Source organism: Mustela nivalis, assembly GCF_964662115.1.
Source record: "Mustela nivalis genome assembly, chromosome: 17".
NCBI classification, from domain to species: domain Eukaryota; kingdom Metazoa; phylum Chordata; class Mammalia; order Carnivora; family Mustelidae; genus Mustela; species Mustela nivalis.
In genome coordinates this window covers 4888283-4905984 of record NC_139036.1, presented here as the reverse complement: position 1 = coordinate 4905984, position 17702 = coordinate 4888283, and the positions used below count along the sequence as shown (strand labels likewise).

Sequence of the window (17702 nt, the reverse complement as noted above, 5' to 3'; positions counted from 1 at the left end):
GTATTTACCCTAAAGATACAAACGTAGTGATCCAAAGGGGCACGTGCACCCGAATGTTTATAGCAGCAATGTCCACAATAGCCAAACTATGGAAAGAACCTAGATGTCCATCAACAGATGAATGGATCAAGAAGATGTGGTATATATACACAATGGAATACTATGCAGCCATCAAAAGAAATGAAATCTTGCCATTTGCGACAACATGGATGGAACTAGAGCGTATCATGCTTAGCGAAATAAGTCAAGCAGAGAAAGACAACTATCATATGATCTCCCTGATATGAGGAAGTGGTGATGCAACATGGGGGCTTAAGTGGGTAGGAGAAGAATAAATGAAACAAGATGGGATTGGGAGGGAGACAAACCATAAGTGACTCTTAATCTCACAAAACAAACTGAGGGTTGCTGGGGGGAGGGGGTTTGGGAGAAGGGGGTGGGATTATAGACATTGGGGAGGGTATGTGCTTGGGTGAGTGCTGTGAAGTGTGTAAACCTGGTGATTCACAGACCTGTACCCCTGGGGATAAAAATATATGTTTATAAAAAATAAAAAATTAATAAAAAAAAATCTCAATTTCTGTGAATTCCTAGCCACCCACCCCCCAGCACCATTAATTTTCACATGTGTTCTCACCACCACCGCATCTTCCTCGCAATTAATTTGTTAAAAAAGAACTGGATATGTGTCCTGTAGAGGTTCTCAGAATCTGTATTTTCCATCCTGGTCGTAGGTGTCCACGTACTCTATTTTCTGTAAATCAGCCATCCATATAGAGACTTGTTTGCTTTTAAAATACATAAAACATGCACAAGTTTTAAAAATTAAAATGGTCCGAAAAGGTGTCTATTGAAAGATCAGAGGCCTTCCCGGCCCCTTCCCTTAAGTGCATTCCCAGAGGCAGTTAGTGTCACGTGTGTAAATGACAGGGATCTGGTTTTACAAACCTGTGAAAACACCCATCAAGTGAGGAGTGCTTTTTGTTTCTTTGTTTAGTAAATTCTAGAGTTTGGTGATAAGTATTTAAGCGTATAACCACATGGTGCCAGTTACAAATTGGGGTGTGGGCTCCTCTCTTTCTAAAAAAAATAATGTACTTAAGATTTATATACAGTGAAATGGACTGCTTTTACTATACCCTTCTATGAGTTTTTTTTTTTAAGATTTTATTTATTCATTTGACAGACAGAGACCACAGGTAGGCAGAGGCAGGCAGACAGAGAGGAAGGGAAGCAGGCTCCCTGCTGAACAGAGAACCAGATGTGGGGCTCGATCCCAGGACCCTGACATCATGATCTGAGCTGAGGGCAGAGGTTTTAACCCACTGAGCCACCCAGGTGCGACTCCTTCTATGAGTTTTAACACATGTGTAGACTGATGTTTCCATCACCCCAATCAGGATATATATATTACGAACTGTTTAAACAATTATTTTTCCTGCTTGGGGTTATTATTTGTTTTGTTATCATGGAGTTTTGTGAATTCTTTCTATGTCCTGGATACAAGTTCTTTGTCACATTTGTGATTTGAAATGAAAATATTTTCTCCAAGTCTGTACTTTGTCTTTTCATTTTCTCCTCCTTCTCCTCCTCCCCCTCCTCCTCCTCCTCCTCCTTCTTCTTCTTCTTCAAGATTTTATTTATTTATTTGACAGAGATCACAAGTAGGCAGAGAGGCAGGCAGAGAGAGAGGGAAGCAGGCTCCCCGCCAAGCAGAGCGCCCAACGCGGGGCTCAATCCCTGGATTGACCTGAGCCGAAGGCCAAGGCTTAACCCACTGAGCCACCCAGGCTCCCCTGTCTTTTCATTTCTTAAAGCTACTTTTGCAAAGCCAAAGTTTTTAATTTTGGTAAAGTCCAGTTCATCAGTTTTTCCCTTTATGGATCATGCTTTTAGTATCATATCTAAGAATTCTCTCTAACCCAAGGTCATGAAGACTTTTCCCTGTGTTTTCTTCTAAACCTTTATAGTTTTACCTTTTACATTCAGACTGTGATGCATTTTAAGTTCGTTTTGATTTGAGGTATGGAATTTAAGTTGAGGTGCTGTGTGTGTGTGTGTGTGTGTGTGTGTGTGTGTGTATTGATGATTGATTGATTTTTCCAGACAATTTGTTGAAAAGACTTATCCTTCCCCTTTGATTGTCTTTACAACTTTGTAAAAAATCGATTGGTTGGGGGCGCCCACGTGGTTCAGTGGGTTAAGCCTCTACCTTTGACTCAGGACATGGTCTTGGGGTCTTGGGATCAAGCCCCACGTTGGGCTCTCTGCTTGGCAGTGAGCCTGCTTCCCCCCCTCTCTCTGCCTGCCTCTCTGTGATCTCTGTCAAATAAATAAATAAAATCTTTTAAAAAATCAATTGGTTGTTTCAATGTGTGTCTATTTCTGGACCCTCTATTCTATTCCTTGGATTTGTGTCTAGTCCTTCACTAATAATTTTATGGTTGTTTTTAAAATAGGGAGATGAGTCCTCAAATTTAAAAAAAATTTTTTTGGCTACTTCAGTTCTTAGAAATTTTAGAATCTGCTTATCTTCTATCTGCAACAGAAATCTGCTGATATTTTTATTGGAATTACATTAAATCTATAAATCAGTTGGAAAGAAGGGACATCTCAACCAAATTGGGTCTTCCAGGTCATAAACAGGGTGTGTCTCCATTTATTTCGGTGTTCTTTGATTTATTTCATCAGCATTTTGTGGTATTCGTCATACAGATCCTACAAGTGTTTTGTTAGCTCTATTTCTCTTTTTAAGTATTCCTCTCTTTTCCTTTTGGAGCTACTTTAAATGGCATTGCATTTTAAATTTTGGTTTTCAGTTGTTCCTTTCTTAGCATATAGAAATATGCCTGATGTTGTATGCTGACATTATATCCTGTGATCCTGGCAGACTCACTATTAGTTCTAGGAGATTTTTTTGGTAGATTCTTAGGGATTATATATGTACACCTATTATGTGTGAATAGGGCTGTTTTATTTGCAAATAGTTTTATTTCTTCCTTTCCAATATGTACACCTCTTCTTTTTCTACTTTTTTTTTTTTGTCTTGTTACACTGGCTTCCAATAATATGTTGATTTGTTGAGTAGAAGTGGTGAGAGTGAATGTCCTTGCCTTTTCCTAATCTTTGAGGGGAACTATTCAGTTTTTAAAAAATTTTTATGTATGTTAGTTGAGAGGTTTTTTTTGGTCTAAGCCCTATATCAGATTAATGAAGTTCCCTTTTAGTCCTAATGTATTCTAATGTATTTATCATAAAATTAAAAATTTGTCAAATGTTTTTACTGCCTCAACTAATAAGAACATATGGTTTTTCTTTTTTAGTCTTTAATATAACAGATTACTCTGATTGACGTTCAGATATTGAACCAGTCTTGCATCCCTGCAGTAAACCTCACCAAGTTGTTATGCATTATTCTTTTTATATATTCCTTGTCTTCATTTGATAATATTTTGCTCAGAATTTTTTTCATTTATGTTTATAAAGGATATGGGTCTATTTTCTTTTCTTGTACTATTTTTGTCTGGTTTAGATATCAGGAGAATGCTAGACTCCTAAAATGAGTTGGGAAGTGTTAACCCACTTATTTTATTTTGGGGGCATATGGATTACTTAGAAATGTGTTGTTTAATATTCCGGTATTTGGAGATATCCTAATTATTTTTATGTTACTAATTTCAAGTTTAATTTCATTATGATCAACAAACCTACTTTGTATAATTCAATTATTTTAAATTTATTGAGGTTTGTTTTATAACCAAGAGTATTGTCTATCTTGGTGAATGTTTCTTGTACACTTGAAAATAATTCATATTCTGCTATTGTTGTATGTAGTGTTCTATGAATGCCAGTTAAATTCAGTTGGTTGATAGTATTCATTTTTTCCATATATTCAGTTAGTTGATAGTATTCAGTTTTTCCATGTCCTTCTTGATTTTCTATCTGCTGGTTCTATCAGTCACTGAGAGAGTACTGTTAAAATTTCCAGCTATAATTGTGGATTTGCCTACTTGTAATTTAGTTTCATTAGTTTTTCCTTTGTGTATTTTGAAGCTCTGTTTTTAAGTGCAGAAATGTTTAGAATTGTTATAACTTCTTCATGAATTGACATTTTTATCATTATGAAATGTAATAAGAAGCTTATTCTGACAATTTTCCTTGCTCTGAAATCTACTTTGTCTCATACTAATACACCTACTTCAGCATTCTTTTGATTAATATTCAAGTAATATATATATTTTTTTGTTCTTTTGCTTACCTATGACATTATATTTGAAGTAAATTTATTGTAATCAGCATAGAGTTGGTTCTGTTTTTTTTAAATGCTGACTATCTATGTCTTTTAATTAGTGTGTTTAGACTGTTTACATTTAATATAACAATTGATATATTTTTATTCAGGTCTACCACTTTATTACTCATCTTCAGTTTGTTATTTCTTAATTTTATTCCTCTGATAGAGGGAAGAAAGCATTAAGGATTCTTCCCATGCCCTTGGAACTATAGTTCCTCTAGTCAGAGGGAAGAATTTCCCTTTTTCAGAATTTTAGGCACCTGTTTGGCCACCATGGCCAACCACTGTTGCTGCTGTTGCTATTAAAAGATTGCCTGGGGGATATGGAAGGAGGAATTGCAAAATAAAAAGTAAATTCCCCCATCTCTTCAATCCTTTTGGGACCTTTTTTTTTTTATGCTAAGACCAGAAAGAGAGGCTTTTATTCTAGCTCTTTCTGTCTGCCCTAAGTGTGGACTTGTGAATTTCAGGCTATCTTTGTGGTCCAGACCAGTGGATAAGGGGGAGGGGGGAAGTGAAGAAAACTCGTTGCCAGATTGTTCATGAACTGGTTTTCTTCCCCATTCTGCCTGATACCATTTACTTCTCAGAATCCTCCGATAGCCATTCCATGCATACCATCCAGAATTTTTAGGTTTTTTTTTTGAGTGGAAGAGTTACAACAGAGTATACTTACTCCATGTTAACTAGAGCCAGGACCTTCAGTGTCACATCTTGATGTTTAGCTGTTTATTGTTTTGTTTTGTTTTTTAAGATTTTCTTTATTTGAGAGAGAGAACATGAGAAGGTAGAAGGTCGAGGGAGAAGCAGACTCCCTGTAGAGCTGGGAGCCCATTGCGGGACTCGATCCCAGGGCTCCAGAATCATGACCTGAGCTGAAGGCAGTTGTTTAACCAACTGAGCCACCCAGGAGCCCTGATGTTTAGTTTTTACTGACTTTTTACAATACATCTGAGGAAATTTAGAAATACATTTTTAAAAATTAATGTGTTAGAAATGTGTTAACTGCTTTGTTACCTAGTGTTTGAGATGAATACTTCTGAAAATCTTTTTAATTCAGTAATTGTAAATATATGTCATCATTTTTATGTCTGCTTAGTATTCCATTGCATGAGTAACTTTAATTTGCTTAATTGACCCTCTGCCATTGGGCCTTAAAGTTTCTTCTGTTTTTCTCCCTTTATAAACAATTTTTTGACAGATATTGTTGTATACTTTCCTTATGCACTTATCCAATTATTTCCTTAGGATAAATTCCTAAGAATGGAGTTGCTTGGACAAAAAGTATACACATTTTGAATTTTGATGTTTATTGCCCAACTACCCTCCAGGAAAGCTATGCCAATTTCTGCTCTCACCAACTGAGTACAGAGAAAATTTTCCTGTATCTTCGGCAACAGTTGTTTTATCTTTTCTAATAATTGCCAATGGTATATCACATTTTAACATTCCTTCCTATGATTGTCAATCATCTAGAATTATTCAGAATACATTATAATTTTAATTCATTCAATTTGATCAGTGATATTTTATACTTTTAACATTAATTTTTATTGTGGTAAAATATACATATCATAAAATTTTCCATTTTAGCCATTTTAAAGTATATGGATTTGGTGTCATTAAGTGCATTCACAACATTGTACAATCACCACAGTCCATTTACAGAAATTTTTCATCATCTCTGTACCCACTGAATAATAATTCTCCTCTCCTCCTTCCCCAGAAGCCCTGGTAACCTCTGTTACACTTTTCTCTCTCTGTGAATCAGCCTATTGTTAGTGCCTCATGTAAATAGAATCAAATATTTGTCCTTTTGGCCTGATATATTTCACTTGCATGATGATCTCAAGGCTCATCTATGATGTAGCATGTGTCCAAAGTTCATTCCACTTTTAAGGTTGAATAATTTTCCATCATATGGATATACCACATTTTGTTTACCCATTCACCTGTTGATGGATGTTTGTAGTATTTCCAGTTTGGGGCTATTTTGAATAATACTGCCATGAATGCTGATATGCAAGTATCTGCTAGAGTCCCTATTTTCACTTCTTTTGGGTATTTACCTAGGAGTGGAATTTCTGGGTCCTGTGGTAAATCTGTGTTTAACTTTATGAGGAATCACTATACTCTTTTTCCACCACAGCTGCACCATCTTGAATTCCAACTAGCAACACACCAGGTCTAATGTTTCCATATCCTTGCCAACCCTTGCTGTCGCTTTCTTTTTTAAACAGCTGTCGTGGTGGGTGGGGAGTGATTCATCTATATTTTTAAACTATCTTTATTAGATTTTGCTATCAAGGCTAAGTTGGCTTTTTCAGAGAATCTCTCCTTCTTTATGCTTTGAATAGTTGAAATAGCTTAACATTTTTCATTGCTGGTTTGAGAGAACTTATCAGAGGAACCATCTGAGACATATATCAACTGTTTTTTTTTTTTTAAGAGATTTACTTATTTATTTTAGACCATGTGTACCAGTGGGGAAGAGGCAGAAGGAGAGAGAGAATCTCAAGCAGGCTCCACACCAAGCACAGAGCCTGATGCAGGACTCCATGTCATAACCCTGAGATCATGACCTGAGCTGAAACCAGGAGTGGGACACTTAACCAACTGAGCCTCCTAGGTGCCCTGACATATATTACTTTTTAAGAGCTAATTCTTTGATGGCTCTCTTTGTTTCTTCATTGATCACTAACAAAAGCAGTTTTCCTAATTCAATGGAGCCTTTTGTGTCATTTTTATTTCCCTAGAAAACCATGTGTGAGATATAGGTTCATTTTTTTTTTTGCTACAAATAAACATATTACATATCATATATGTACATATGTGGCATGCATTGTGTTATCTTTTCTAATCATTGTCAATGGCCTATCACATTTTAATGCTCATTTATATGATTTTTTTATATGATTATCAATAGGTTACAGTTACTCAGAGTACATTATATTTTATTCCATTGAGTATATATGACACTTACCATTCCTGATATTTTCTTATTTTTCTCTCTCTCTCTGAATTAGCTTTCTCAGGTGTATCTTTATTCATTTATTCTTGGATTTGGTCAGAGTTCTGCTTTTCAGTTTTGGAGTTTATTGCTCTGGGGAGCAGGCTTTGTGGGGGGTTCCCCTGACTGGGGTCACGGTGGGGCAGCCAGGGGTCATGACATTTGAGAGCCAGATAGTCTGAGTTCGGTGCTCATTCCTTTACTTGCCATCTCTTTGACCTTGAATCATTATTTAACCTCTCCGTGCTTCAATTTCCCCATCTGTAGAAGATAGTACCTACCTTATACAGTTAATATGAATATTAAAAATTCGATTGTTTTAAAATGTTTAGAAGAGTACCCAGCACACAGCCAGCACCATAGAAGAATTCCTCCAAAATGTTAGGAGTCTAAGTCCCCTAGGAGCCTCTCTGCTCCCCCAAATACACTTTCTATACCTTCCCACCACTTAGCTAACTGCTTCTTATTTTGCAGAACCACCTCTCTGCGGAAAAACAACCACTTTACTTTCCATTCTGCTGCCTGAGACGACCACATCCTTCTTACTCACACCCCAGCCTCCATGGAGAGCTCAGGTCAGTATGACTGGGGGCAGCAGGGTCTCACAAGCCTGGTTTCGTCGTGGGGAAGGCCTCCCTTGCAGGTGAGAAGGCCCCCAGGGTTGGGAGGACCACCTTCACCTTCACCCAGACCCCAAGCTCAGCTGCCCAAATGCGAGAACATCTTGAGGAGTGGACAGCCACACACCTGTATGAGACCCAGCTGCTTGGACACTGGGGATAATGACAATGAGGGCCAAGATCTATCACCATATGTTTGTATTTACTTAACAAAAAACTCTGTAGTGCTTATAATTTGTCAAGTAGTGATAAAAACACTTGACAAATAGTATCTCACTGAGTCTTCGTAAAGACCCCATGAGATAGATGTTATCATCGACCCCGTTTTGCAGAAGGAGAAAGTGAGACCCAGAGGGGAGAGGTACTGCTCCCAAGGCCACCTACAGATACCATATAGTCAAACCAGGGTTTGACCCTAGCAGTCTCAGTCCAGCGCTATGCCCTGAATGATTTCACTGAGGGCTGTCCTGTGCATTCATCAGAAGGATCCGTGAGGTACAGTATCAATGTAATCTTGCTCGTTTCACTGAAGGGGAAATGGAGGCTCAAGTTAGGTAATTTGTGCAAGCCACACAGCTGGTAAGTGGCAGAACCACCATAAGAACCAAGGTCTAGCTCATTCCCAACCCCAGACTCTTCATGCCTTATCAACCTGGGACACAAGGAGAGATGACCCTTCCCTCGAGATGTGTATCACCAACGGTCACCCAGGAAATCCCACAGCACTCCTCGTGAGACATAGACTCTGATGCCCTTAAAGACCCTGATCCAGGGAAGGGGAGGGCATGTCCAAGGCAGGTGCAGCTACTGGGTTGTTACCATCTCTCAGACATGTGTCCTTTACACACACACACACACACTACTGCATAGACATAGACATACGACAGGTGACCCCCTCCCACATCAGATGGGCAGAAGGAAACATCCCAAAATTCTGATGCTTGCCCTGGGAGCTCTGAAGGGGGAGGGGGGTGTTTCATGATCAGAACTGCAGTTCTATGGGCTGTGTTCCCAAATTACAAATGTTTATAACCTTCTCCACCTTCTTAGAGCCCTAAAGGGTTCTGTCATTCTAGAGTCAAGAAGAGGGGCACCTGAAAAATTATTTTTTTTAAGGGATACAAAAGAACAGTGTGGCACAGGCACCAAAGCTGTAGTTATTTTTCCATCCCTGCAAATCTGAGCTTTTGTTCCACATGAGGGCAAGGGTGATCAGGCATGGGATAGAAGAAAACTGTGAGCAACATTACTCTGGTTGATGGTGTGTCTGGGTGCTGAGCCCAGATTTCAGTGACCAGCTGAGAGGCTGAGACCAGGGGATTCCCAGACGAGTCCTTGGCCCTGGTTGGAAGGGCAGTCCGGGAGGTCCAGATGGTCAATATGTCAAGGTCAGAAAAAGTTCACCCTCTGAAAACCAGGGAACCAATGTACCCAGTGACATCCATCTCTACAGAGCTCGGGAGTCCCAAGTCTGAGTCAGAACACAAACACAAACCAACCGTGTTCCTCTCAGTTGTTTTATGGCTCAGCTGACATGAGGAAATGGGCCCTGGGGTTAGTGATTTTATAGTGATTTGAGAAAAGAATGGTCCAGAAAGTGTTTGTTGGTATTTGCCATTTCCATCCCAGGGAGGGGAGCTGACTCGGATGACTGATATCCGGAGAGCAGAAAAGGGCAATACTTTCCAGTACTCCAGTTTGAGGGGAGCATCCCTTGGAAATTACAACCTCTTTGGTAGTAATTTTGTGGGTACCAAGTGACCCGAGTGTCCCTATAACCCTTGCATCTGGATGGACACATCTACCCCTGCCCCAGTTCCACTCGTTGGCTAAAGAGGCTGAGGAAAGGGCACCTGGGTGGCTCAGTGGGTTAAAGCCTCTGCCTTCGGCTCAGGTCATGATCTCAGGGTCCTGGGATTGAGGCCCACATTGGGCTCTCTGCTCAGCGGGGAGCCTGCTTCCTCCTCTCTCTCTGCCTACTTGTGATCTCTGTCTGTCAAATAAATAATAAAAATCTTTAAAAAAAAAAAAAAAAGCTGAGGAAATACTTAGTTTGATTGTTCCACCAGCCTTCTCCATCCCGATGCCTTGGGCCTCTGTGGGTATGTTAGGAAGGGCGTCCTACTGTACAACCATGTGCAGAATGATTTGTCTTGGGGAATTTGCTCACATTATTATGAAGGCTGACAAGCCCCAAGGCCTGCAGTTGGCAAGCTAGAGACCCAGGAGAGCCTATGGTATAGTTCCAGTCCAAAGGCAAGGAAAAATCCAATGTCCTAGCTGGAAGGCAGTCTAGCAGAAAGAATTCCCTATTACTTGGAGACGGGGCAAGTCAGCCTTTTGTTCTGTGCAGGCCTTCTACTGATTAGATGAGGCCCACCCACATTAGGGAAAACAGTCTGTCAACTCAGTCTAGTGATTTAAAAAATTCATTCAAAAACACCCTCCCAGAGATACCCAGAAGAATGTTTGACCAAATATCTGGGTGTCCTGTGGCCCAGTCGAGGTGACACATAAAAAACCGTGACAAGTAGGTATGGGGTGACTTCAAGACAACAAAGAGAGGTCTGCTTAGAAAAATCTTAGAAGATTTTATTCATGTCATGGCTGGACCCCAAGAGAGTTAGAGCCATGGTGTCTACTGCCTAGTTCCCAGGGTCACGTTTCTGAAGAAATGTATACGTCTTGCAAAACAAGTGAAATACAGCAATAATAAAAATGAAACTTCCTCCCGTTATGTTTTTTGAATCTCCTCCTGTCACCATGAAGCCAGGAAGGAGCCATTCTGACCCTGTGACCTTCATCCTTTATGCAGGGATAATCGGCCTCTGTGAACTCTGAGCATCTTGGCACCTAACTCCTTCCTTGACTAACAGCTCAATTGTCCAGAGCTCTCAGCTTAAGAGCTAAGACAGTAATTCCTACCCTAACTATCCGTTCGAGTGTTCTGGGGAGCTATTAAAAAAGAAATTATTAGTCCCTACTCTCAGAGATCTGATTTAAGCTAGTTTCCACAGAACAAAAGGCTGTATGTTAGTGTTTTTTTAAAGCTCTCCGGGTGGTTCTTCTGTGAAGCCAAGATTGGGAAGGAGGGAAAAGGCAAGCATCCTACAAGGACGTTTGGGAGAAATCTGATTCTGTCTGGGACCACAGGGCAACGCAGAGCCGGAATGGCCATGTGCTGCTATAGCTTCAAATGGCCTGAAGTTGAAGACTGGACCTTGAACTGCCTTTAGAGCTGCGACTCTTTGTCCAGGCACCTTTATCTGGGGCATTGGCTTTTGGTATTCAAAGCCCAGATACACATAGATAAACATAATGTTGTTCTCCCTTTTCCGGGTAAGCAGGTGACTATAAGGGGACATATAAGTGTGGGGCTTTAGAGGAAGAGCATCCGCCAAAGGGACAGCTCTCTTCCAACAGCTCTGTGCCCTCGCACAGATGCCAGCCTCATTTGTCCAGCTGTCAAATGGGACGAGAGCCTCCGAGGTCCTTCTGGGCCTGACCTCTGTGTTCCGAGAGACAATACGGCACAAGACAAAGAGCTCTTGACTTGGAATCTACAAAGCAGAGCAGGGAGAACTGTATTGCCCTACTAAGCTCCCAGGGCTCTGCTCAGAAGCCAGTGAGATGAGATTCCAGAAAATTATCTGCGCGTCCGAGGGTCTGTCAGAAAGGCTAGCTGGTATACCCGTGAGCCCAATGTTGGTGGGTTAGCACAACCAATGCTTACGTCTCACATCACCATCCAGGCCAGGCTCCAGTCCTTCAGGGATGAGACTCCTTCCCTCTCGTGGCACCATCTCCACCAACACGTCTTCCAAAGTCGCCAAGGAATAGGAAGAGAGAGGTGGAGGATAATACAGAGGATTTTTTTTTTTAAGTCTTATGTATTTATTTGAGAGAGTGAGAGAGAGCGAGCATAAGCAAGGGGAGCTGCAGAGGGAGAGGGAGAAGCGGACTCCCCACTGAGCAGGAAGCCCGAGGTGGGGCTCGATCCCTAGACCCTGGGATCATGACCCGAGCTGGAGGCAGATCCTTAACCCATGGAGCCACCCAGGCGCCCCAGTGCAGAGGATTTTATGTCATACCTTGTGTCCACCACATTCCACTGGACAGGATGGCGTCCATCTAGCTGCAGGGGATTCTGGGAAATGTAGTCTTCCTGGCGACCCAGAACAAACATGAACTCGGTTTTGTTGAACACCTCACATTATCTTATCACACTTCCGTAAGACTCTCTGAGTGTACGCCTTTTACGTGCAATTTAAATGTTAGATATTAATAGTAACATGATGCCTAATAGTAATATCCCACATTCCTGGATGGAGGGGAAGGTAATAATTATGAATGGCCTTTATTATTGGCTGTTCTGAGACAAGAGTAATGTTAGACATGCATGTCATATACAAATAACCCTGAGCTGCTTGAGGCACAAGAAATATCCTGTTTCTTTCGTTTGCTTAATCAGATCAAATCCAGCTTCAATCTCTCATTTTCCAAGGTCAGTACAAATTCCAGGGTCATTTGCCTGGGCTGCCTCCCCCCTGTTTGTGATCTTGTAAGCCCAGGGGTTACAAAGTCTTCATGATGAGAAGAGGCTGTGTCTTCAATTCACTGTAGCTGCCACACCCCTGTCCCCAAACAGGTTGGCCAGGTATGCACGGTCCATAGGGAGAGAGAGGGTTCCTTTGGAGACATTCTTATGCGCTGGCAACGGTAACCCAGGAGACCACAGCTATGGCCCTTGAGCGCAGAGTATAGTGCTCACCTGCCTCCGTCTGAGCTCTCTGCCACCCCCCTAGGCTGTGTCCCAGCCAGCTCCAGTCTTTCTCGTTCCCTGGGTCCCCATAAACGTGTGCTCTCACAGCCTCCCACCTCGGGTTGCCACTGTCCTCAGTAGCTACAAGCAGCAGCCTTCATCCCTATCCTTTGAGACAATCCAGCTTGGTTGTCTCAGTCCCAGAGCCAGGGGTCTCAAACTCAAGGGGCCAGGTACAGGGTGTCGATGAGCCAGACAAGGAGAGGGGGCCGCTATGAAGAATTGGGGTAGCTGGGCCCCGTCTCAAGGGGGCAGCCCCTTCCCGGCCCTGTCAGTTGCAACATGTGCGAAGAATGCATGCCTGGTGTCAACAGACTTTCCAGGGATGCCAGAAACCCAAACTTTCATGCAAAATCTCCTGATTTGTACATGTTGGCAGCTGATTTGATTTTTTTTTTTTTTCCAAGACACTCTACAAGCCCAAACAAAACACGTCTGCAGGCCAGATGTGGACCAAAGCCTGAGCGCTTGTTCCGGCCGCCCAGACTTTCGAAAACATACTTTATGTGAGGCTGTCTCCTGGGGCTATTGGCAACTTCTCTATTTTTCTCTGAAACATAAAAGCTTGACTCCCTGTGCAAGGCAGGAGAACCCAGGGCTCAGAAGACAAAGGCTTGGCTGCCCTTCTAGTGAGGGGCAGGGAGGAGATGATGGCTATCATAGTTTGAAGTCTGTGCTGTCCATGGAGAGGCGGCTGGGGATGGAGGGAGGTAGAAGGAAGGAAGGAGGAAAGAAGAAAGTAGACATAACAATGTCTTAAAAACTCTGCCTGCATTAACTCATTAAATCTCCGTGTAAGGTTGGGGCGCCTGGGTGGCTCAGTGGGTTAAAGCCTCTGCCTCCGGCTCAGGTCATGATCCCAAGGTCCTGGGATTGAGCCCCGAATCAGGCTCTCTGCTCAGCGGGGAGCCTGCTTCCCCCCACCCTCTCTGCCTGCCTCTCTGCCTACTTGTGATCTCTCTATGTCAAATAAATAAAATAAAAAATAAATAAATCTCCATGTAAGGTGGACACAGGTAGGTAAAAAGGCAGCTTGTGACCAGCCTTCATGCCAGGCTTCATGATTTCCTTGCCAGGGGGGCGGGGGGCACGGAAGGGTGGGGGGTGATGCACGGCCCAGCAGTGTGGCCGGGGGAGAAACTTGAGCTGTGAGAGCCTCCCACTCTCAGCCTCTGGGAGACTCAGAAACAGACTTTGATGAGGTCCAAGGGGACCAAGCGAGCGGCAGGAGAAAGGTGGGGGGTTTTCGAGAAGCAGGGGAGCCCTGGCCAGCTTAGCCGAGTACACGCCAGAACCCCAGAAGGGTCGGTCTCTGAGCACCAGCGCCTTGGCTGAACACATTCTACCTGCTGATTGTTTAAAACATTTGATCTCTATCTGCATCCTCCAAAGGAGTGTGAGACAATTATGATACAGGTTTCGTAGAACATAAAGCAAGAGTCCCAAAGAGGAGCAGACAGGAGACGTCCCTGTCCCTGGAGATGAGCTGGTTTTTGAGGCTGGGCCCCCACTTTGTCAGTTTCCTGACAACCCAACAAAAGAGGAACCCCTGAGGCGTGTGGTTGGTGTTCTCTGACAACCAAAGACACACTTGCTCGTGAAGGAAGACAGACGCTTGATGAGAGCCAGTCAAAAAGAGGAATTTATGGTGTGGGAAGTGTCTCTCAGGCTTCCTGTTTTTAGTCTGGAGTCTCCGAGAAGCAGACCTCACGATGGGGTGGCCACGCAGGGATTGAGGTGGGGACACAGCCCAGGGGCAGGCTACGGAGAGGGCGCTGACAGGTGTCCAGCTCTGAGGGAAGGAGAAAGAGTTGAGTTGCTCGTGGAAATGCATTCGACCCAGCTGTGGCCAAGAAAGGCTCAGCAGTGTGGTTGGGGAGCCCTGAGCCCAAGTCAGGTGCCTCAAGGGTGCAAGTCTTGGAGGAGGAGTGTCACAGTGGCCAGAAGTGTGGCCCCGCACCAGGCGATGGGCTGCAGGTGCCCAGCCCCAAGCCCCCCCCGCCCCGGCCAGCTAATCTCTTCCTGCAGTGGGAGATGGGCCAGGGGGCTCCCCACCACTCCCATGCTTCCCGGATGTCAGTGGCTCATTCTTGTACCACGCTCACACTTTGGCATGCCATTGGACCACAGCTGAAGAAAGAACGATCTCGTGACACTGGTTCCAGTGGCAAAGGAGACTTCATTCAAGACAAACACACCACGGGACAGAGATGGGGCTCGACTCCAGATCACACAAAGACACCAGGGGAGTTACAAGCCCATGGACTGCAAGAGGGTGGGGCAGGTGGGAAATCAGTCCAAGGAGACTTGGGGCATCTAGATTTGGCTAACAGTGTTCTGCTCAAGCTGGGCCAGGCCAGCGGGATAGGGGAGGGACAGAACCGGGCCAGGGCTGGGGTCTGGAGGGGAAGTTGGCTTAGCAAAGCCTGAGTTCAGTTTGATGAGGGGACAGTCTGTCCTTTCCTGTCCCATCCTTGATCTGACATGAAATTGACTTGAAATTTAGGAACACATATTTTTTTGAACAGATAAAGATAAGTGCCTAATTATTCAGGTTTTAGGACAGCATGAGTATCCCTAAAACAGCCCTGTGAGCCACCAGTGGAATACCCACGGTGCTTTGGGGAACGTGGGTTTTACAGAGAACAGGGAGGTGCTGATGGAAAGGCTTATTGGAGAGCTGTGTGCTGGCTGCCTGCTCTAAGTTTATCACTTTGGGGCACCTCTTGGGGCTTAAAGAAGGGGTGAAAGATGGTCTCAGGGAGAGCAGACATGGGGGCGAGGGTGAGGCCGGGGTCACTGAGCTCCAAAGCTCCTGGCCCCAGTGCTCCCCCCACCCATCCCTGCTGCCCAGATGCGGAGCTGGACCTCCAGCGGAGCGTGCAAGCCGTTCTCCGGGAACTCAGCCCTCAGGCCCCAGCCCTGCAGAGCAACCAAGGTAAGAGCCAGCAGGCAGCCTCTGTCCCACTCCTTCTCAGCCACCTCCCCAGCTCCCCATGTGAGCAAAATTCCTCTTGACCTGCACGACCTCCAGACACGTGGCCCCAGGTGCTGAGGTCTGAACATTGCCAGCCCATAGGCCACGCGCACACTCTGGCCCACTCATGTCCCACATCCCTGCCTTTCCACCCCAAGAATGCACTGTCCTTGACAGGCAGTGGAGCAGAAATCCTCCACGTGTGACAAGCCCTCCCCACTATGTCACCAGAGCCAGGCGCCCAGCTGAGGGGTCAGTTCTGTAGCCAGTCACAGTCACAGCATGGGGCTCCAAGGGCTCCGGTTCCAGCTCAGGGGGATCGCCTCTAAGAGCCCCCATGCCCCGCCTGCATGTGCTGGGGTCCCCTCTGTCCTGGCCAGGCATGTGGAGATGGTCCCTGCACAAGAAGGTCGAGAGAGATCCGGGGAAGAGTCCGGTGCTGGTCCGTATTCTGCTCAGAGAGCTGGAAAAGGTGGGTTCTTGGGCTTCGGAGAGGTGGGTGGGGGGTGGGGAGGAGGGAGAGAGGTCAAGCCAGGTGGGGCCTCAGTCCCATCACTGCTGCATCCACCCTCCCCCCAACTCTGGTCCTTTGTGGACCTCCTGCGTGATTTTCAGCAGCTCTGTCTCCCTCCTCTACTTCTTGAAGGGCAGACTTCCACGGTTTCACGTGACTTAGCGTATTTCAGAAAGAAGTTCTATACCATGGCCACACATGGAAAATCCCCACTTGTGGGAACAGGAAACGCGGATTAACATAAATGCATACCTATTAAAAATGTTTCAAAATTGTTCTTGTACCTCCCCAAAAGGATCCCCTCCCCCATGCTCTGTGTCGTATCCATTTGGGAGATGCTGCTCTCGGGGCACCTCCACGGTCGGGGACTGGCCTACTGCTCGGCACCAGCTCCTACCCTGAGTGGATGCCGCCCACCCCCCAGGCTCTCCCAGTCCTCTCCACCCCCATGCTCCCTCCCCACCCCACCCCTTCCTTGCTGGGGCAGGCCGTGCTCTTTTCCCTCCCCTTGGCGTGGTGGGATGCTTGCCTTCTACCCCATCTCCTGCCCACACCTACCCCCACCCAACCTGTGCCCTGCTAGGAGGTGGTGAGCCCCCCCTCGAGCCCCAGCCCAGTAAATGCCCCGTGGTCTCCTGTTTTCTAGGCAGTAAGTGAAGACCTCCGGCATGTCATCATTCCCTTGCTGCATACTCTGCTGTACGTGCTCACTAAGGTGAGCTAGAGCGGAGGGTGGGGGCATCGTGGAACCCCATGAGCACCAGGGCCAGACACTGTCTTCTCCCTCAGAGGATGCCTGTCTCTGCGTGGGCGGGCCTAGAACTCTTGGACTGCCTGCCCTAAACTGGCTTCTCCACTCCAGCTGTGCCCTCGCCCTAATACACGGAGGGGTGTCCTGGGGCAGAAGTGGGGGAAGCGGGGAAGGCGGTGTGTAGAATGCATGAGAGCCTTGAATGTCAGAAGGAGGTCCTCGGGATTGCTCCTCTGTGCGCTGGGGGCCATCGCTGACCCCGCACAGAGGATAGACAAGCCGTGGAGAAATCGTCTTGAGAACGGGAACCAGGAGCTGTGTATAGTGCCGGGGGTGGGAGTGGGCAGCGAGGGGGATGAGGGGCGTGATGAGCAGTTCAGGGGCTGCTGGAATCCAGGGGCAGGATGGGGCTGGGCTCCAGCAGGGCAGGAGCCTAGCGTGTGGGTGGAGAAGGGGAGCCCCCGGGCACTGCGCTGTGAGCATCGTGCCCACGGGACAGCCAAGCTTGGAGCCTGGAGCTCTGCAGGAATGAGGAAAAGGGCGCTGAGGGGGGTGGATTTGCTAGCAGAACAGGAGATGGGTTCCCGCCACAGTGAATTAGAGCAGGGTGTCGGGAGGTGTGTCACGGGTGCTGGGAGAAGACGCTGGGGATGTACGTTTGGGAGAGAGGTGTGAGCCCAGCTCTGGCTGTCAGACCCGTCCTTCCTCCTCTCC

The 17702-nt window shown here is 45.4% G+C and overlaps 1 protein-coding gene across 5 annotated transcripts in view; it reads left to right on the top strand.

Moving 5' to 3' along the window:
* The window catches only part of PIK3R6 (phosphoinositide-3-kinase regulatory subunit 6), a 51867-nt gene that overhangs the window by 9438 nt on the left and 24727 nt on the right, over positions 1 to 17702 (top strand). For 2 of the 5 annotated variants that reach the window (XR_014305039.1, XM_082708211.1), the window contains exons 2-5: positions 7779 to 7879; positions 15601 to 15684; positions 16104 to 16195; positions 16884 to 16952. Coding sequence is in view for 4 of the 5 variants with exons in the window: in XM_082708211.1 (XP_082564337.1) it covers positions 7867 to 7879; positions 15601 to 15684; positions 16104 to 16195; positions 16884 to 16952 (258 nt within the window). In the remaining variant the exon portion in view is untranslated. Of the gene's footprint in view, positions 1 to 7778; positions 7880 to 7918; positions 8420 to 13877; positions 15031 to 15600; positions 15685 to 16103; positions 16196 to 16883; positions 16953 to 17702 lie in introns of those variants that run through there. The other 3 variants (XM_082708212.1, XM_082708213.1, XM_082708214.1) reach the window with 3 other exon arrangements.